The sequence below is a fragment of the Patagioenas fasciata genome, chromosome 5 (genome assembly GCF_037038585.1).
Source record: "Patagioenas fasciata isolate bPatFas1 chromosome 5, bPatFas1.hap1, whole genome shotgun sequence".
Classification (NCBI taxonomy): domain Eukaryota; kingdom Metazoa; phylum Chordata; class Aves; order Columbiformes; family Columbidae; genus Patagioenas; species Patagioenas fasciata.
This window is the reverse complement of record NC_092524.1, coordinates 17,231,200-17,252,546: the sequence shown is the minus strand read 5'-3', so window position 1 is coordinate 17,252,546 and position 21,347 is coordinate 17,231,200. Positions and strand designations below refer to the sequence as shown.

The 21,347-nt window shown below is 52.8% G+C and overlaps 1 protein-coding gene across 3 annotated transcripts; it reads right to left on the bottom strand.

The window, feature by feature from the left end:
* Positions 1-6,924: 6,924 nt before the first annotated feature.
* Positions 6,925-18,734, bottom strand: IFITM10 (interferon induced transmembrane protein 10). 3 transcript variants are annotated; one of them, XM_065839430.2, is made up of 3 exons: positions 18,032-18,734; positions 16,567-16,978; positions 6,925-7,825 (listed from the first exon to the last, which is right to left on the bottom strand). In XM_065839430.2, the coding sequence occupies exons 1-3, from the start codon at positions 18,277-18,279 to the stop codon at positions 7,676-7,678; spliced, it is 810 nt and encodes a 269-aa protein (XP_065695502.1). In that variant the 5' UTR covers positions 18,280-18,734; the 3' UTR covers positions 6,925-7,675. The 3 variants fall into 3 exon arrangements, with proteins under 3 accessions (XP_065695502.1, XP_065695504.1, XP_065695501.1); XM_065839432.2 differs by having other exon boundaries at positions 17,964-18,079; XM_065839429.2 differs by lacking the exon at positions 18,032-18,734 and having other exon boundaries at positions 16,567-17,789.
* Positions 18,735-21,347: the final 2,613 nt, after the last annotated feature.

Below are 21,347 nucleotides of genomic sequence, written 5' to 3'. Positions count from 1 at the left end.
GGACACAGGAGATATGAGCCATACAAAATATCTAATGGCAGCAAATGGGATGCTCCAGAGATGCTCCAGTGGGATCAGGGACCAGTGGGATCATGGTTTTCACAGATGCCAAGAGAGGCTCCAGCCCTCAAGCCGTGTATCCTTCCCACGCTCACTGCTTCTGTGCAAGGCGTTGTAACTGAGCTCCTGGTGGGGAGAAACCAAAACATATGATTCACTGCTGTTAAACTGCTCCCAGGATCACAGGGGCCAGGAGCAGGCAGTGTTAGAGACTTGCAAAACCTCACCTGCCTCCCAAACCTGGGAGCTAACCCTGTTTTGATCCCAACCCTGTTCAACCTGAAATTCTGGCATTCGGGTGCGGACCCATGAGCCTGACTACATGGAGGAAGGCAGTCAGCCTGAGCTAGTGCAGCGCAGCAAGCACACCCGGTCCACTCTTGACCAGGCAAGCAGCATCTCTATTTTCCCCAGGGGAAATTAAGCAGGGAGAGCAGGGCAATGCTGTTATGGTCAGGCAGGCAGAACAAAGCAACCTCATGCTCTAAGCTCCTATCTGCCAGATGTGAATCTATTGTCTCAGTCCTGGGGCTGCTTCTCCCCCCCAGCACAACCATCATGAACCAAGCAAAAATTACACGGCGAGTTGCTTATTGCTAGAGGGATGTGTTTTATTTCAGTAAAAAGCACTTTAAAAAATTATTTGTCCCACTCTTTTTTCCTCTTTCCCAGATTTCAGGCACATCTGAAGATCTATTGCATCCCAGCTACGTGTTTTGAATGCAAGTTACAATTGTATACGTAATAGCTCTTGCTAAAACATGTTCCAGGCCCCCTAATTGCAATGGCAGGCCAAGTGCAGAAGAGCGCAATGGAGCCTCCTGCATCCTACAGGGATTAAAATCGGAACCTGATCATAAAGGAAAACTGGGAAAAAGAAATTGCTGCCAAACCAACTTTCTTATCCATCAAAAAGGAAAGACTTTTCACCAACCTGCAATTGCTTTAAATGTCTGAAGATTTTTTTTTTTTTTTAATCTTGTGTAGTGTTCAGATGCAGTTCCTTGCACCACTGGCCAAGCCAGACTCCCGGAGCTGGCAGCATTGGCTCCACACAGGTGGGGACTGGCACCCCGAGAATCTGCTGACAGCTGAAGCCAGGGTTGACCCTTGTGCTGACATGACTCTGCTTCTATCAGGCACAGGCTCTGTATCACCCGGTTTCATAAAGAAATATATTGACTGCAGTGAACTGCACGTCCCACCATGGGAAGGGTATCACCCTCTCTTTGGCTTCTGCCTACATGCTCCGAGGGACCCAGGTCTCCAGGTCTCCCACCCCATGTCTGGGATGGAGCCCAGCAGATTCCCAGTGGATCCCAGCATGCTACCTTCCTCCTGCAAAGCCCAAAATGGTGTCACTCCATTAGAGAAGAGATCTGCTATGCTTCAGCAGGCAAAAGGCACTTGCAACATCACCAGGAAGCCTTGTATGTGACACAGGGGGCTGCCCCAGATCTGTCTGCATTTCCCCAACAGAAATATCTGCTTGTGCTCAGTGTGGCTCAGCACTTGCAGGGCACAGAGTTGTGCGTGCATGTCGCAAAAGCAGCTACCATGCAATTAATTGCAGAAGTAGCAGGCTGGAGGGCTGCATGCTGTGCCTTTCAGCTCAGCACATGCTGCAGAAGCATTCATTCTGTGGCTCTGACTGTGTCGTGAGGCGCTCCTGCCAAAGGGAAAAAGGAAAAAAACCCCGTCATATGTTGAATAAATTCCCTTTGATTCTCTCTGTCCAGGACACATCTGAGAGACGCTGGGCAGGAGCGTAGATAGTGCCAAACGTGGGGCACAGTTGCTGAGTACCAGCATGATGGGTCAAAGTCAGAGGATGGGAGGGGTGGAGGAGCAGGACCTTTGTACTGGCACGCAGCGATCATGTTGGCGGAGCTGAGGCCAGTGGCAGCAGCTAAGCCGTGCAGAGGCTTTGCAGTAACATCCCTCAGGTGCTGGAAGCATGCCCGCTTCTTTGCCCCCAGTGCTGAACTGCTGTGCCACGCTGACACACATACAAGTTTGCTCTGGGCAGCGAGGGTAGGCGAGTGGCTTTGGTGTGCCTGGAAGCCATCCAGGGTCATATTCGCACCTCTGTATTTATGTATATGAATTGGGGATGGGAGAAACTTTACCCCAGGACAGAAGGTAGCACAGAGTTAGGTTCCATGCAAAGGTCCATCAGGTCTAGACCCTTTTTCTTTACCCCCGTGCTGGTTTTCATTAGGCTGCTCACCAGTTGCTAGGTTTTTTCTGTTTTCTGTTTTGCTTCAATCATTTTCACTGATGAGAGCATTTGCTGCCATCTGTGCCTCCCCCTCCTCCCCCCGGCAGGGCTGCACACTGCCTGCAAAGCCGGGCGCTTTTCATTGTCCAGCCTGCCGAACAGATCCTGCACAGACCTGCCAGTGTCCAGGGATGGACAGGAGGGAAGCAGCAACTCTATCAGCACCCTGCTCTTCCTCTGTATCCGCCAACTGTATCTGAGCATTGCTGTAATTGCACCAGTTGCAAGACACCTGCGGTGCCAGGGTCCCAAGCAAGGCGAACCTGGTGGGGCACCTAAGCAAGGTGACAGCTCCTCTTCTGAGAAGCCAACAACCAATGAGACAGTGTTGGAGGAGAAAACATAGAGGCAAAGAGACTTTGGTAAGGTCACCCAGAACATCAGCACATGGCTGGGAGAGGCCAGAGCTGCTGCTTGCAGGCACTGTGACTTTGCCTCCTGGCCTGTGGAACACCTGAGAAGCAGAGTTATGATGCTACAGCTCGGTAACGGGTTTTGCTGGTGGCTTACACACCCTGCAGAAGAATGGAAGTTGCCATTTGCATCTTTCTCTGATTGTTAATTTAGGTATCCAGGCTGAGGGCTGCTCTGGCCCTGACTCACTGTTCTTTGTTTGCACGCCTGGCAGCTCAGCCCCGGCGTGAGAATCGACAGATGCTGGCGCTGGGCTGGAAGATTGTCACCTGAATTAGCTCCAGCTCGCCATGTTTATCACTGCCAGGTCTCCTAGATGTAGGAGACCTTTGGGGTCATGTTTACTGACCAAATCCAAACCAGTTCATCCCAGCCGGGATTCAATGTGACACTGTCTGCAAATTGGCTCGGCAGCATTTGCACAGGAGTGGCATCCCTGAGCTCTGCATGGCAGCCGGTGCAGAGGCACAGGTGAGCGCTGAGGCTTGCGTCAGCACGGCTGGGTTTGCTCACACACAGGCACGACACCTGCCCCTGGTGCTGCTTGGCACCCAGCCGCTTCTGGCTGGTTTTAGGGCACAGGAGCCACCCTCACCCCACATCTACTTCTAGCACAAGCCAGCACTTGCCCTGCGTGGGGCTCTCATCTCCCCGCCGGTGGTGCCTGGTGGGGGCGTGGGGAGTCCCGGCTGCTCGGGGTGAGTGGAGATGAATCCGTGCTCCCTTCAAGAGCCAAGGGGCCCAGAGCCGCCAGGTCTGCCCGGGGCCGCTGGGCGGGAGGTGCGGCGGGAGCTGCCGGCTGCGGCGGAGCGGTGCGCGGGGGCCCCCTACCTGCCGCCCGCTGCACGGCTCCGCTCGGCTGGGGCGCCCCACCGCCTCCCTCCGGCACCTCCTCACGGGTGCTGGAGCTGCCGTGAGGGTCCTCCCGAAGCCATTTCACCGCCGGGATGAACGAACCCCATTCCCGGAGCATCGCCTCCTGGTACAGTGGTGCACCTCACCTTTCCCCGCGCTCAACCCGAACGCCTTTCATATATCAGGGGCACAAAACCAGCAGCAGCGCTTTAAGAGCAATCTCACAATGTTGACTAAAAGACAACAATCACTCCCCTTAGCCCCCTTCCCCATTTCTTCCCTCGAGCTAACAAATAAAGAAATCCTCATCAAGCTGTCAAGCCTAGTTTCCTGAAGGAATACAATTAAATCTCAATATGGTAACATCACCACGAGTTCTTCCCTATCTCAAAAAGTGCATCTCAAGCAGCGCTTGACTGCTTCTCTCTTCCACCCCCTCCTCTCTGTTTTCTTTCCCGCCGCTGAGTGTAACAGAGGCTGTGGCTTCGCAGCCAAAAAAAGGTGTGATTTGGAGAGCACAACGCAACGTTGTGAATGGCAGAAGTGAAAAGGCAGAGAAGCAACCCTCGAAAGCCTGCCTTCTGCTGCATCGGGTGTCAGCCTTGGCAAAACCTGAACTTCCAGAATTTTCTTGCAAAATTAAGGAAAAAAAGAAAAGACAATTAGAGGACCTGTCAAATTTGGCCTCTGCTTTTCTTTCTCGTGTTCCCTCAAAATGAAAAAAAGTTCTTTCTTTGACTTAACAGCACAGTTGGTGCAATCTGGGATGTACCTGCCTGCCAGCATATGGGGAGGTACTTTTGCTGTTTCAATTTGGGATTCCCTGACACTGGCAAGATGAAATGAATGCTAAGAACCTTGATGCTGCTGTGCTTTGAAGACCTCTGGATGAAGAAATCGCTTTTTTGTTTGTTTGGTTTTTTCCCCCCAAAGCAAGCTCAGAAATTCCCCCATTTGGGGGATACTTTCCTACTGTGGCTCCACTAAAATGAATGGGGGGGCACTAAGAGAGAGAAGGGGATAACGCATGGGCTTTGCTGCTCCCAGCCCAGAGCCTCAGGTGGAGCCGAAGCGAGGATTGTGGTGGAACTGAGTATCTGCCTGGGATCTATCATCTCATCCTCCAGCCACAGGCTTACTGCATCCTCCTCCTTACCCTATTCTTATCTGAGGCAGGTCTGGGTGGACTTGCAACCTGCTGCAACACAGCGATTTCAGCATTCACACCTCCTACAATGTGGGCAACAAATAGTAAATATGATGGTTACTAATAATAGTCCACCCTCTCCATCCCTGATGGTTTATGCATGCAAAAATGCTGCAGAGTCAGTTCAATATTCCCCCTGGTTCATTAAACCAGCATCCATTTTCCTGTAGATAAGACGGTCTGTCAGGGGAAGGGATGATGGTAACTCATTTGTCACACTTGTTAAATGTAGGAAAGGCTGGCTTTGGGTCATTTCCAATTTTGTGTCAGCTCTGCCTTTATCTGAGCAGCCCCACGCCTGCATGCCAACCAGGGCAGCTCTTTCCTGCATGCCATGGGAGATGAGGATGACAGCACTGTTCCTGCAAGATTTTGCAGAGTTGAGGAGGGTCTCAGAGTACAAAAGCACTTGCGATGTGGTTCCAACAAGTCCCAACTCACAGAGAGGAACATGCTTGTTATTGAAAGACATGCCAGGTGCATTGGTCCCACAGTCATGTAAGCCTGTGGATTTGAGCTCCTGGCACTTCAAGTGGGCTTATGAGTTACGTCCCAAGCCCATCTTGCCAGGCATGTGTTTGGGCTGCAAAGCTTGAGAGGTACAATGGGCACCCACATGGTGAAGGATATCAAGCCAAGACCTTGGAAATGGCAAATATGGGCTTGGTGCAGGTACAGAGGAAGGGAAAATGTGATGCAACCTCACCTCTGCACTCCTCTTAACCCTTGGAGGATTTTGGGATGACTAGTTTGGGTCTTGCCTAAACTAGCACTGTCCCAGCAGGCTTTAATTTGCTCCAATTATCAGGTGCCAGCTCAGGGTAGCTTCAATGTGAGTCATTTTGGATGCACCATCTTTGGAGGCGTTGCCATTGTAACAGGCCACCTCCTTCCTCTGCCAGGGACAGCAATGGGAGAAAGCCCCTAGATATGCTAGGGTGGAAATGCCGATGGCTATGACCCCTCAGATCTTGCTTCAGGGAAGGGAGCAAGAAGTAATCAAGAGAGGGTGGGAAGAATCTTAACCTCCAGATGACTGATGACAGAGCAGGTCATGGCCGAGATACTTCCCAGAGCACCATGTGCTGCACTGCCAGCAGAAACTTCAGTGCAAAACAGACCCCTGGTCTGGTCTGGTCTGGTGCAGAAATGCCCTCTAGTGAGTGGGAAGCAGGTAGGACTGCAGGTCCTTCTGTCTGTAGCTTCCCCCATAAACGAAGCCCAGGCCAGTGGCAGGGCATGGCGACCTGGGCAGGAAGGAGGTGACATCTCATGATGCTTTTAGGGAAGGACCCTCATGGTCTGTCCCCATGGCTCACTATGGCAGAGCCCTCACTGACCACAGCCCAGACAGCACGTTGATTTGACCACACAATCAGCAGAGAATGAAGTGTCCCACAACAGCCTGTCTGCATTCCTCATCTCTTGCTGCACCTTCACTTTCGTGGTGTGCACAAAGGTGGATGCTGTTGCCTCCTCCTGGCTCCATGGCTGGTCTGCAGTGACTGATCTCCCTTGCCGTGAGGTCAACTTAAAGCTGGAAAAAGACGAGGCAGCTGTGGCATATGACATGGGATGGAGGGTCAGAGGGGTTGAAAAGCTGTATTTTAGTCCTGGTCTTGCCATTCCTTTGTGGTGTTTTCAAGTCAGGCTATGTTGATTTGCAGCACCACAGGCACCTACAGGCAGCTATTGGGAAGGCCTCTGAGCTCCTGCCTTGTTCAGTGGCAAATGCGTGATGTCTCTGAAATCTGGCTCTTGGTAACAACTCTGGGAAGTGCTGCTGTAGCAGCAAGATCAGGCTGTGATGATTTATTTCAGTCTTCAGCATTGCTCTTAGCAGGGGAGGGGGGACCTGCCCTTGCAGCTGCCTTTGCTTGCTTGACATTGATTGACCATCACAAGACTGGCTGAGGTCTCTGCTCTTAAATCTGGATCTGCGCCCTCCTGCACGGCTGCATGCGGCCCCGACCTGCAGCATCATTCCTCACTCCGGCTTTAAATCTCTCCCAAGCAGCTGCTGGTGACATTAGCATTTTCTCTTGTCAGCCTGTAGGGACCAGGAGCCCAGCCCTCCTAAGGAAGGAATTAACCCAGCAGCATCAGATATCAGAGGTATCTTTTATTGACTGTTTACAGAAATACAGTAGCACTCAGTTTGGGAGGCTTAGCTGAGTTCTCCAGAAGGTGCCTTCTTTCTCAGCATTGCCAGGAGATCCTGGGGAGAAACTGAGAAAACTGCCCTTTAATGCTTTGGGGTTCCTCTGGAGGCTTTGAGGGTCCCTAGCATGAGCTTCCTAATACCCTCAGCTCTCCAGGTGCTGGAAGTTGTTTGAACCAGTGGATTAAATTCAAGAGAGGAAAACGAAAAGAAACCCCCATATGTCAGGGGGTGGTGGAGTGGTCTGAACACATCTGATATGTCATGAGCCAGCCCTGTCATGGTGCGCCTCTGTCACTGCATGCACCTCCTGTTCAGCAGGGCCCTGCTGCTCCCCAGGGCTCGGCTGTCTGCTGCAAGGCATGCATCGCTCTGGGATTTGTACGCTTCTGTCACATAGCTTGTTGGCTATAAAATAAATATTTCTTGGTCTATTTTTCTCCCTGTACATGTGTAAGAGTGAGACCCTTTCCTACAGCAGTCCACATACTGTTAGGGGGCAGGAAGGGTATACTCAGCTGGGCTGATACTAATTTAATTTTTATTTATGCATTTACTTGGAATTTTTTTCAATCAAGATGGAGTGGTGGTGGGGGTTTTTGTTGTTTTTGTTTTTTGCGTCCTTGCTACAAGAAACAACTGCAGACACTTCTGGCATAGAGGCATTTTGGCGGCAGCCGCTGCTGTTGGCCTCACTCTAGTAGTCAGTGAGGGGGTATCGCAGGAAGATGAAGATAAGGATGATACAGAATGTGGCAAGGGCTGAGCTGGTGATGTTAAAAAGCCGGGCTGTCTTGGCATCTTCAACTGCTCCATTTAAGTCATTGAGGAGTTTCTTATCCCGGACCTGAGACAAAAAAAAAAAAAAAAAAAAAGAAAAAAGGGAGATGTATAAAAGGCATAACTTCTTTCAAGCAACACCCACAAAAGCCAATGCACTTGTAGGGTACCTGTACAGTGGGTAGGGGCTGGGCTGTCCCACTTCGCATTTGAATGCTTGAGGTGCAGCAAAACCCCCCGAGGTGAGGTTTGCACCCTGGCTCTGCTGTGGGTTGAGCTTGTGAAGCCAAGCACTGTAGTACCCGTGGGCTGAAAACCCTACAGATAAAGACCTGGAAAAGTGACCTGTTGCTGCTACTGACCAGGCAAATCAGGTCCCTGTGGGCCCTGGAATGGGGCAGTGTCACTTTGAGCCCAAGGGTGCACAAGGGAACTGAGGTGTCATTGTGCACCCCACGCACAGGAGCAGTAAAGCATCCTTCCCACCACGCTGTAGCCCCCTGGCCCTGCACTGCTAAGCTTCAGCTCCTCTGGCCCGTGAACAAGAAGGCTGGCTGCGGTTTTGGTGTGCATCCCTGTGCCTCCCTCTGCACTGAGGGGCTGAGCAGGTGAAACCTGGCACGGCATCTTACTGCAGCTCCAGGGCTGTGCACGAGCCTCCAGCATATTAAGCAGTCCTGGGTTAATGAGATCCTTTTGCAGGTCTTATGCGGCTTCTGTAGCGTCTCTGCCACTGGCAGTTTTCAATCCTGACAGCACGGTCTGCTCTCTTCATTATCCCACAGGCTGGAACTTTCATGGGCTTGTCTTGGGACAGCCCTGCAGTACATGGCAGTGTCACTGGCCTGTCCACACCTCCTCCACGCTACCAGGCAGTGGGTGGCACAGCTGGGCAGCAATGGCACCAGCAGACAGGGGGTGGCAGAGCTGGGCAGCGGATGGCACAGCTGGGCCGTGGATGGCACTACCAGGCAGCAGATGGCATTGCCAGGCAGCCAACACCACTAACGGGCAGCGAAGACACTGCCAGGCAGCAATGTCATCCTCAGGCAGCAGATGGCACTGCCTGCCAGCAGCTGCTCTGCAGTTTGAGCCCAGCAGATGAGGGGCTGGGCTCCATCCCATCCTAGAATGGATGTGTCCCTGTCCCCAAACCGCCCCATCAGCCAGCACTCCCAGGCAGCTGGAGCCAGAAGGATGTGGGATGGAAGGACCAGGATGCTTTACTCCTCTTCCCTTTCCATATCTGAGTGGGGTACCCAGCGTCTGGCATAGTGTGGCAGTGCCTGCTATGCTGCCCACTTTGTGGCTGGGAGGTCACAGGCCTTGGAGCTGCATGTTTTGCCCACTGCCTTTGCTGCCAGTAGCGTGAGCCCTGCTGGGGTACTGCCAGCTGAATGCTCACTGTCAGTGACAGGCTCCAAAAACCACCTCCAGAGTCCTACCCAGAAATATTAAACGGCTTTTATCGACCAGCAGCTTTCTGAAAAGATTCTGTGATTCTGGATTCAGACCACATCTTAGTGACTTTTTCTCCTTCCCTCCTGCAGTGCTTACCTACAGGGCTGTCCTGAAACCCTTCTGTGGCTTGCTTGGATATGGGGAAGGGTTGCTGAACCCCTCATTCCCACTGAGCCACTTTGGTTCGCAGACTCTCCGAAACCACATCTCAAACTCTCAAGCAACGTCCTCTCCTGTCACACCAGCAAGAACCTCTCTGTACAAGCACCCCCTGCTCTTCATTAGTCCTGGACCATGGGTATGGAGGCTGCTCTTAGCATGAGGCCTGCAGGAGCTGGCGCGGGTAGGCACATAGGCAAGATGGAGAGCTCTGTTTTCCTCCTCATACTACATTCTGCAGTGCCACGTCCTCAGCCTCTGTTGTGCCCCACTTTTGGGAGCCTGCAGCTGGAGCCGGGGCCATCCAACCATCACCCCGCTACTGAGTGCTCAGCAGCTACAGGGCATCCTTTGGGAAGCAGAGACAGGGGACAGTCACAAACCATGCATGGCTCTGTGGCATGCTTGGCTGGTGCTCCCAGCAGCAGATGTAACCTCTGGGAAGGCAGCAAGATGGCAGCTGGGGAGACTGCATGGCTTTTTGTATCAGCTACATGTCCATGATGACTCACCTTTGAAATTATTCAGTAGGTTTAGCATCCTTCTGAAAATCCATGGGGCACAGCAGTGCTGAGCACCAGCATCTCCTCACCTACCGGTGAGAAGCACAGATATCCCTGCAGCCAGAGCCCCAGGGGCACTGGATTTGAGCCAGAAATCCCTCCTGCTGCTCCCAGCAGGCTCTTTGAAGCTCTCACACCCTTTCCTCTTCCAGCTGCGAGGCTGCTGGAGGCAAACTCCGAGCAGAGCAAATGCCTTTTGCTTCTTCCTCCTCTGTAACCCATCTGCAGATGGGGGACATCTACCTCTGCTGCAGGCAAGCTGTGGTTTGCTGGCAGTGTTTGCCAGGCAGACAAACATTTCTCCAGCAGACCAGTGTGGTTGGCACATCGAGCTCTGCAAATCTCCTAACGCTGAGCCACTTGCTTTGCCTTTGTGGGCCCAGTTCCTCTTGGCCCCAGGAGCTCTCCCCAGCTCCTTGCCTCCTGCTCCTCCTGTCCCTGGGGTGCCCTGCCACCCTAATTTCTGTGCCCAGCCTTCTCCCAGTGCTCCCAGCAGCCTCTCCCACCTGACACCAGCTCACACTCATGACTGGCGCTTTAGCCCTTTCCCACGCTGTGCTTTAGCAGTCCCTGCCCTCAGCTTTCCTGCAGCTCTGCCTCTGGCCCTGCTCCCATCTGCTGCTCCTCAGCATCTCTGGCAAGGGGCACTGCCCTCTCCCCCGTGCTACCGTTTCCTCCCAGCTCCTTTTTTGTCCTTCCCGTCTCTTCTCTTTCCTGCTGTTTGGGCCCAAATTAAGTTATGGACAGCTGCCTTCGACTCCTGCCAAAGGGCACCCAGCTGCCTCCTCTCCCTGCTCCTGTGGCTGGTCTCACCTGCCTGCTCCTGCCAACCCCTGCGGCACATGGTGTGCTGCCACACCACCTGTCTCTGGCAGCCCCCTGCCCTTTCTCTGCCCTTTCCCTTCCCTAGCTCTCCTCCAGCTGCTCTGTCCTTGGTTTCCTGGATGCCTTTTCTCTGCTGAGTCCTTGGTCCTCTTCCTCTCCTCCCTTATTATTTCCCCATACGCCCTATGGCTTCAACGGTCACCCTCATGCAAATCATCCTTTATTGTCCATTATAATTTATATTGCAATGGAGCCTTTAAGCTCCAGGGCCCCTGCGGCACACAAGCACAATGAAAAGGTGTTTCTCCTTCCAAACCACTCAAAGCCCCAGCCTCCCCCATCTCTCCAGGGTGGCCTCACCTCCTCCTGCCTGGCCTTGCACCCCAGGGTGCTCGCAAGACATCTCCCCTCAATGTCCTGCTGCAGCACTGGACTCAGGATCTGGAGGAGGAGCTCTCCTGGAGAGTAGATATGCATTTCAGCTCCTTCCTCACTCTGTCTTTAAGGAGATGCCAGTGTCTTTCTCATAGCCCAGCCTCAGCTTTTCCTGTTTTCATGCTCCTGTTGCCACCATCACCATAATGTGCTGGCAACTGGTGCACAAGCTTCTGGGAGCCCTGGAAACTGCTTTCTTCCACAGCAGAGGAGGTGAGACAGATGGGGGACAGGTCCTCAAGGTCACAAGGCTGAACACCCCCTTTGTTTCCTTAGTCACAGACTCTTTTCTCATTGTCGCTTTGACCATTCTCACCTTGCTTAAAATTATTTGGAGATTTTTGGGCCTGCCTTGCACTGAGATGACTGGTGTGTAAAGATGATTATCCTGCATCTGCTGATTGCAGGGTTTCCCCAGGCACCCCAGTGTGCTGCGTGGTGGCCCTTTTGGAGATATCACCTTGGACAAGGCGTCTCTGATCTCACTTGACAACTTACACATTTTCTGTCCTCTTCCATGCCTGGCCTTCCACAAAACACAGCCCACTTTTGTGGTTTAACATGTAAACGTTCCTCCTCCTCTCTCCCACCAGCAAAAGGCAGTGATGGCCTTTCCCTCTGTTCCTGCTTGTCTGTCACTTCCCTGCTGTTCACCTTGTCTTCCACCATTTCCATCTCACCTTGTTCTTTACCATCTCCAGCTCACCTTGTCCTCCAGCACCTCAAACTCACCTTGTCTTCCATCATCTCCAGCTCACCTTGTCTTCCACCATCTCCAGCTCTTCTTTTTCTCCAACATAGCCAGCATGCTGGTACCTGAAGGTTCTTCCTCTCCTCTCTCTACCCACTCTCTCCTGCCCTGCCTCCCCTTGGGGCTTTGCCTTCAGCTTCATCTACAAGCACACCCCTCAGCTCCTACCATCCTGCTCCTTGCCAGTCCCTTCTCCAGCAGCCACTTCCGCTCCCTCTGTTCTGAGGCTCAGCCCCTCTCTTTTTTGGGAGCAGGGAACTTGCTGTGTGGGTACAAAGTGCTGCCTCAGCTTGCAGGAGGAGACAAATGGTTTGTTGATAATGAGCCTAATGAGGCTGTATTTAAGGCAGCCCAGCTTTTAGCACACAGCCCACAGCTGGTTGTCTGTAAACCCATTTCTGTGCAGAGCTCTGCGTCCCTACACATAAGGAGCTCTGGAGGGGATCCTTGGATTTATTTGCTCTGTGAATTGGTCAAGAGCTCTCCAGCCCACATAACTCCACCATGCCGGCGCCAGCATCAAGGGGCCGTCATCTCTGCATTTCACCTACTTCCATAAACCAGTGCTCCTCCCGAAAAGTGGTCTGAGAGCCTGCCTGAGAGGTCAGGTGCTACAGCCTCTCTTCTTCTTGCAGTTAATAAATAGCTACAGATTTGTGCTTGTCATCTTCCACTTGAAATGGGGAAGACCAACACATGAAGAGAGCAGTGCCCAGAGCTGTATGCTAAGAGCCAAGCAGAGAGAAGGCAGGAGAACCCATCTCTCCTGAGGTACTATCACACCACAAAGTTTGGTGGCTTTGAGGGATAGGAAAACTCTGTGAGCAACCCTGTGGGCTGCTGGTGGGACTTAAAAAGCCAGCAAGGTTTCTTGCCCGCTTCATCTCTATAAAACCACAACACAGCATCTGTACCACAGCTCATCTCAGATCCCAGCTTCTCTGATCTACAACCTCGTGGCATAATGGGTACTGAGAAAGACTTAGTGGTCTCCAGAGATGGAACTCCTAACAACTGAAGTGAGATCTCATGCCACCAGGTGCTGATGAATCATTCATTACCACTTGGAGCTGGCAAAGAGGAGGGGAGTGAGCTGCTGAATGTCGAGCCATGGCATTTTCTCCTGATGAAAACAAAGTGAATCCAAAGTGGTGTTGTTGGAGAGATCCTCGCATATGTTCTGGGCTGGGGTTAAGGTTACTTTAGGGTTTCTAACTTCCCTGGTCCTGCTGTTTATCTCTTCTTCCCCAGCACCAACACATGCTTACATGTGAGTGCCTTGCTTATGCTCTGGGAGGCTGACCTTGAGAAGCTTAAGATGCTAGAAATAACCCCTGGAGGGATATGTGAGTTGGTACAACTCCACTGCAGCCCAGCAAGCTGTATCTGCTGAGGATGTGGCCTGCTACGGCTGTGAATAAAGACAAGGTGTGTCATCACACTGTTACTTGGAGTGCTTGGCTGGGGTGTCTGTCACACAGAGTACTTGGCTTGGATGTCACAGTCTTTGCCCTCACCCGACTTCATGTGTTTCTTTGAGTAAGAGCATAAATTCTTTGGTGCTGGAGTGTTTTTTTGTCATCTTTTAGTAAATGGTGGTCACTGTGAAATAGTATTTCCCTACAGAAAGAAATCTAGAAGGCTGCAGCTCATATGCAAAAGGCCAGGCAGACATGGAGGTACTGTTTTCCCAGCTGTGGCTAAAACCAATAAAAGTGGGCATGGAAAAGCAGATGGCTTTATGGTAATATTTAAATATACCTAGGCCATCTTGCTTCCAGTGTGGGCATTGTGCTGCTGGAACTGGTGAAAATACTAGAGTGTGCTAAGGTCCATAATGAAGCATCTCATGGACGTGGGGCACGAAGGACCTATTGCTTTATTAACAGTATGAATCTGACAAAAACAGATGATATGGCAGGCTATTGAAAATGCTATTTCTGATAATGAAAACAATGATTCCTGAGATTGCTAGATGTTTCAGTTATTTGAAGGAAATGGAAAAACCATAACCTGGGAACTGTTAATTGCCATAAGCACCCTGATGGTCCTTCAGCTAGGAAACCTGTGCTCCACTGGCCAAGGGCTCTGCTGTCAGGGGTGCCAGCATGAGCTCAGGAAGGGGAAGGTGCTGCTCCCCACATCTCCCTCCCACAGCATCTCATTCAGTCTCTGCAAAGCACAGACATCCTAGAAAGACTGGGACTTAAGTTATCTACTGCTAAATTGCTGCAGAGCAACAAGAGAAGTCTCCTTAAAGTGACATCTGTCCCCAGGGCATTCCTTGCTTCTGCTTTCTCTGAACTTCTGGGAAAAACCCTATTGACTGTAGAGAAGATATAAACAACAGGCTTCTGGATAAATGACCCTGACATTTGGCCTGGCCAGGATGTTGTGAAGGTCTCTAGAGCAGCTGTGAGTGAAGAAGGATCCTGTCTTTCTTAACAGCCCAGTGGTCTTCTCCAGGATGGACCTTCTGCTAATGTCCCAGCACCCCCATTGCCTCCCACCACACATCCCAACAGCAGCCTGTGAGGGCATTCGCCATCCCTTCGGCCACTTGCTAGCTCTGTCCTGTACCTCTGAGGGACATTTTATTTCTATCTTCCCCATGCCACAGAATTACAGCCACTGGGGAGCTCCACAACCAAGTGCAGTGTTATTTCTACTTTCACAGATCCATGTCTGCTCAGATACCATCGTTACATCCCATCAGCTGCCAGCTCCGTGGTGCAAAAGTCAAGACTGTTTTTTGACAGCCATCTTGTCTTTTCCTTTCCCTGATTTGGAGCACATTTGTCCATTTGCCTTCCCTCATCACCATTTTTTTTTCCACACTGGAGTTGATGTCATCTAGACCTTTGCAGCTAGATACTGAGCCCATGCCTCTGTCCTGGCACGAGGCTCTGGCCCTGGGTTACTTCTGCGCTTTGCCCTTCCATTGCGTGTCGAGGATAGCGAGGGGTCAAGCCTTTAAAAATCTTGTAGGTGGCAGACACTACTCTGTCCTGTCCCCTGGGGATGGGTCTGCCCAGTCCTCAGGCTGTCCTGCCTGCATTGCTGCCTGCTGCTGAGGGACCGCATCTACCCAGATACCCACTGTAGCTACTGCCATGTCCCCGTGATGTGAAACCCTTTCTTAGCCCACTGTGACCATGCCTCTTACATGGGAAAGATGCTGATCATTAGAGGCAAATTCAGATGAGCAAAGACACATGGAAAAGGCAGAGGCCAGTTTCTTCCCTTGCTGGCTAAATGAGTGGGGGTGTTAAGGGACTTCCTCACGCCGGCTCATGTCGCCGGCTCATGTTAAGCTGCTGCTGCTTGCATTTGTCCTTGGGACAGTCCTGCTTGTGGTGATGCTCAGCCCTGGCATGGTTTAAGCTATGATATGTCTTGCCCAAGCAGCACTGAAGCCTGCTGCCTGCGTGTCAGATGAGTGCTCATGTCCCAACTCAAGAAAGGGGAAACTGAGGCAGGCACCGTGGTGCCAGTGCTGGCCGAGCCCAGGGCACATGTGCACAGACTTGACTCTGAGCCTTTCTGACAGGGACACTGACAGGCTTGGGAGCAGCTTCCTTGCAGTGCTGGGCACTCGCAGCCCAGCTTGCTGGGGCTGCATGGGGTTAATTGATCTGCTTCTGTGACGAAGCCTGTCTGTGCCATGGCCTTCCTCTAAATGTTGCCTGCCCAAACAAATCAGATAGCTCCTCTGCCGAGCCACCCAGCCGCCCGGGGCTCTCTATGCATCCATTCAGTCAGTTTTGAGGCTAGCAGGCAGCAAAGGGGAGGGCAGTCCAGGCCCCTCTCTCCTGGCAGCTGCTGAGGGGCTGCCTGTTTGCTGGGCTCCATCCCTGCCAGGCTGATCTCTCCTGTAGCTACCAGGAGTAACCCAGTCCCATCTCTTTCACTGGCTGTGCTCCACACCATTGCCCTCTCCTTCAACATGGCTCTATTTCCCCTCAGCCTCGACACTGTCCAAAGCCCCCCTGCACTCTCTTCCCCCTCCTTAGCTACCTGGGGTTCATTCCTATAATGCTGGCAGGTCTGCAGGGCTTGGCTTTGTGTTTAGAGGGCTTGGGGTGGGGTGAACTGACCACCAGCTCTGGTATTTTAATTAGGGAGAGGGCAAGAAGGGAACAGGCAGGATTGCTGTGCACCTTGGCAGCCTCTCCCTGTGACAACTTGCCGGCTGCTGGCTGGTCCCAGCTGTCTGCTTCTTATTGCTTCTGCCCGACCACCCAACACTGCCAGATTCTACCCTGACAAGATCTCTAACCAAGAGGATCCCAAAGAAGGGACCCAGTGCTGGGGTGCTTGTGGGGGCAGCACAAGCCGAGCGAGGCCCATGTTGCCTGCCCTGCTGCCACGGTACAGAGGAGCCTCTGAGGGTACCAGAGCAAGTCAAAGCGCCTCTTCCCCATCTGAAGCAACACACCTGGCTCTGCAACACACCTTGCTCCAAAACACACCTTAGCTCACTCCATCCCCATCCCCAGCAGGTGCAACCTCTCATTTGGATAGCAAAGATATGATTTACATCAGGCATGACCCCCAAACGTTCCACCTCCTCTCTGGCCGCCCTTTACCCCTTGCCGCACGCTCAGTACTCACTTTCAATGAATAGGCCAAGGCAATGAAGCCAAGGCAGCAGAAGTTGAGGTATACAAAGTTGAAGATGGACCAGAGATAGTAGTCGTTCACCTCAGTGGTGTCGGGGTAGATTTCAATGACGGTGGTGGGGTTGGTCATCGTCTTCTTCTCCACTGAGTGCTTGCACGGGACTGCTGGCCGCAGGCTGTCCCCTTTGCAGCTCTTGCTCTCCATGAGATAAACGGCAGAAGGAGACAGGACGGGTGAAGCTTGCTGGAGAGCCGGAGGCTTGGCGATGCAGGCGAAGCAGCCCTGTGGGGGGCCCTGTGGGGGTCTTGGGGTCCAGGCCACCCCCTCAAAGGGGCACGGCGGACTCAGTGGGGGGTCCTGTGTCCTCGCCGTGGTGGCTGCCGTGGCGTCAACGTGCTCTGCCCTGGCAAAGTGAAATCCGCGCCCGTGAAAAATGGGGGTGAGGGGATGGAGAGGCGGGGTGCAGGGGAAGAAAAAGAGGGGAAGGAGCAGAAAAGGGCAGACGAGGGAGGATGGCAGGAAAGAGTGAGGGACCGGGAGACAGAGGAGAGAACAGGGAGAGGAGCAAGGGAGTGAGCAGAGGAGAACGGGAGGAGAGGAGGGCAGGCAGGAGGGGGAGGAGGGAGCACCGCTACACCCGGGGACCACAAAGCCGATGCCTCGGCGCGGAGCTGCCGCCGGCCCCGCGGCGGGGGCAGAGCAGCGGGCAGCAGCGGGCAGCATCCCTCCCCCTCTCCCTCGTCTTCCCCTCCCCACTGGCCGCTGTCCTGCGTGACCCGCGCACGAGTCACGAGTGGGGAAATAAATTACCAAAAAAAAAAAAAAAAAAGAAAGAACAAAAAAGAAGGAAACAAATAAAAACAGAAAGAAACACTCGGGAGGAGCTGGGGGTGCTCCAGGGGAGTTGCCGGCTAGCCGCACTGCATCCCCCCGCAGCCCTCCCCGCCCGCCTGCCGGTCTGTCGGTCTGTTTGTCTGTCAGGGCCTTCTGCTTTCTGTCCCACGCCGGGACGGGAGAGGGTCGCTCGGCTGCGAGGCGGCAGGTGGAGCGGGTCTCCCGGTGCGGCAGAGCAGCCCGGCCCCTCGCCCTCCCTCTCTCCTATTTGTTTTGGTTGCTTTTTTTTTTTTTTTTTTTTTAGGCAGAAGACTTATTTTTGGCTGAGTCCTCATCTCTGCGGGATTCCAGATGGGACTGCATTTCCCGATTCCTTCCATCTGCCGGCAGGTCCCCCCTTCCCATTTCTGATGGGAAGAATATCGTGGCTGGAGAGAAGGAGGAGGGGGAAGAGGGGATGAAGAGAGAAGATGGGAAAGGGGATATGGGAAGAGGCTCCCGTCCGCGCCCCCCCGCCTCCCCCTCAGCTTTGCAAATAGCAGAGACTAGTCCACCTCTGGCTGCCCGTCCGTCCGTCCATCCGTCTCCTCCGAAGGCATCAGGAGGAGCGAGGGATACTCACAAGGAGGGATGCGGGGAGTCGCTGCATATCCGGCTCAGTACTGCCTCCGGCTCGGCTTCCTCGGTGCTGGAGTTGTGGGAGGAAGGCAGGGCGGGGGGGCACCCATGGGTTAGGGGTGGGCAAGGGGGAGAGTTAGGGGCTGGGAAGGTCAACGTGCAGCCCCTTTCCTCCCCCCAAACATGCTCCACGCGGGAGACCTGCTCCGTGCTCCGGCCCTTCTCCTCGTGTTCCCCCTGCGGGGACATCATCTCCTGCTTGGAGCACCCCGGCAGCGCTCTGCCCAAGAAAGGTATCTCCGGGGCCCTGGCTGAGCACCTTCCCCAGCCTTCTGGAGGGGACGCTTGGCCCCACTGTCCTCAGCATCGCCCACAGAAATCTTTGCAGTGGGGACTCACCGCAGCCTGTGTTGCGGGTTCACTCCCAGGGGCCTGCGTGAAAAGCCTAAAGCAAGCGTGGCAGGGGTGTGTGGGGTCAATGGGGACAGTGTGGTGAGGGGAGGTAGGGATGATACAGTGCTGTGGGGAAAAAAAAGTGCTCTGGTTGTGGGGGATGGCTGGAAAGGGAATAAATCCTGCATGTGGAGCGATAAATCCTGCCAGCGCTGAGCAAATCCCAGTGTGGGCAGGGGCAGGAGCACCCCGCACCAGGATGCAGGGCGTGTGGCTGCTTTAGGGGAGGGAGGTGGGTATGTCATGAAGAATGGACAATCCTGCAAGGATCTGGCCATGCCCAGGCTTGGCAGAGAATCACAGAAGCGATTGCTGCCTCCCTTTGCCAAGTGCCCTGGGAGCTCTGTGGAAACCCGATTTTGGGGTGCTGTGGTTGCTTCCCCCCAGGGATGCGATGCTGGAGAGCAGCTGGTGCCGCACAGGGACAGCCTGCAGGTCATTTGGGAGAATGCAGCCGTGGCACAGGGAGGGTGAGGAGATGAGGACACGCTGTGTCACCCCGCAGCAGCAGAGCACAGCCCAGCGCAGGTGGCTTTGAGGCAGCAGCCAGTTCAGCTGAGGCACTGGGGAATGGCAGCAGAGAAATCCCAGAGTACTGGGAATAGGCTGGGTAAAACAAAAGTTTGTGTGAGTGGTACTTGCAGGGGAAGAGAAATCCTCTGGAAATGCCTTAAGCCTACCTGCAGAGTACTGAGCTAAGACATAAGGATGATGATTCACTCAGCTGTTTGAAGCCAAGTTTGGCTCCTGCACAGAGGCACCCAACCCGTGTCTATCCCTGTGGGTCGGTGATATGTGAGGGGACTTCTCATGCGACCACAGTGCTCCCAGGCTGGAGGGGGTCCCACTTGCAGGAGGCCTATTTAATCCCTCTGAAGGCACCCATGCTGGTTAAAAAAGGACGAACTGCCCTTTGGTTTGGGATTTATTGCTGTCAGAGTTGCGTTGGGTCCTGCCAAAACAAAGAGTGTTTTATTAGTGAAGGGCTGCCTGTGACGAGGCCCAGGTTTCTCTCCAAGAAGGTGCCAAGGAGCAGAAGCAGTGCCAGGGTGAGAGTGATGTTCCCATGGGATTAAGAGGTTTGCAGGAAAGGCAGAGCCATGGCTAGCTGTCATCAGCTTTTCTAGAGGGCTTGGCCAAACCCAGGCAACCCAGCTGTTTAAAGCATCCTTCCATCAGTCTCAGGAGGAACAAAACCCCTTGTATACAGATTGCATCTTCTGTAGGAGATACTCATGAGCCTGCTGTTCATTTGTCTGGGGAAAGTTGTATAGGTAGGACTGCTCCTCTTGACATCAGGCAGGGATGGAGGGTGAGCAGAGAAAAAGGCCAAAGAGGAGATCTGGAGGAGGCAAGAGGAGGCAGCAGAGTGGTGTAGGAGAACGTGGGATCAACAGAGGTGTGTGCATTCCCTGGTGTGAATAGGGTTGAAAGGTCAGGGAGGCTGGATGGCTGCTTCTTCTCTTCTCTGGGTACCAGGTCAAGCCTACAGTTTGCAGTGCACTTTTGAGTCTTAGGGTTGGTAATTTATCATCTTTCTTGATGCTAAATGTGCGCAGCGAGAGATTTATTACCACAGACCAAGACAGCATATATACAGCATCACTGGTTCAAAAACCATTCGTGTGACCCTTCAGAATTTGGGAACTGGCTTAAAAAAACACATGAGACAAGGAATAAAAACCCCTCAATGTCCTACATTTTTTTAACACTCCTGTTTTCTGAGCGTCTTTAAAGGTCATATATGCAAGGCCTCAACCATAAGGTCTAGGGCCACTTTCCTTTCAAATAAAAGCTGCAATGAGTATCAGCAATTGCCTGTATTACTGTGGCATCAAATCCTGCATTCTCTTGTGCTAAGCATGGGATGAACAGGACAGAAGGATGTTTCTTGCCCCAAAGCAATTCTCTTGTAATCATGTTAAAGACATGTGGGCTGTAGCATAATCAAGTGCTGTAAGACCTCTGAGAAAGTCTTCCATCACAAATTCTACTCTAGCTCTCTGGAAAACCATTAGACTGTCCATGCTTTTTCTTTTTTTCTGAAGGAGAAATCCCACAACCTCCTGAATGGTCTGTCCTCTTTCCCCTATGAAATTTCTCAATGGGCTGCTAAGCCCCACAAGCAGTAAGGTGGCCTGAGGCCTGGAGAGGTAAATCCCATCTCCCTACTCTCCCTTGATCTCTGTTTCCTGTCCTCTAAGCTCTGAGTTTGCACTCTGCTTCTTTTCTTTCCCAAAGGAACCTAAAAATAAATCCAAGAAAGTGGAAAAATAAAAAACCACCAGCCCCCACAAAACAGCATTTTTCGTCATTGGCGGTGAATAAAAATAGTTTCCCAAAGCAACAAATTGCTGAACCAACCAGATGAGGAAGTCATCTCCATAAACAAGGGGTCTCTTCATCCTCTCTCTCCTTAGGCAGGTCCTTGTCTGAGTGGAGGAGAGTTGGCTGGAGAAGGATCAGGCCCATGATGACAGGCCTGAGGGTCAGGGCCAAGTGCCCTACTACTCAAGGGGACAGGTAATGAAAAATTTTATCTTATTTGTATCAGTGGTGACATTTAATAGAGTGAGTTACGAAATTGTCATGTGCATGGAGTTCTGCAGAGCCGGTGCAGTAAATGGGTAGGGCTGGTGTAAACCTGGGCAAGATAACGTGGGGCCACGTGCAGGCTGCTCGCGGGGTGGGGTGTGCTCTGCTCTCTGCTGGAAAGTGTGGGTGGACAACCCTGGCTCTTGGTTTCTCCAGCTCTTGGCCAAGATCAAGCCTGTGATTGCTCCCGCTGAGACGTAACATTTAGTACTCACGGCACGATTAAAGGCTTAGGCACAATCCCGCCAGCAGAAACAACGCCCTCGTACTCA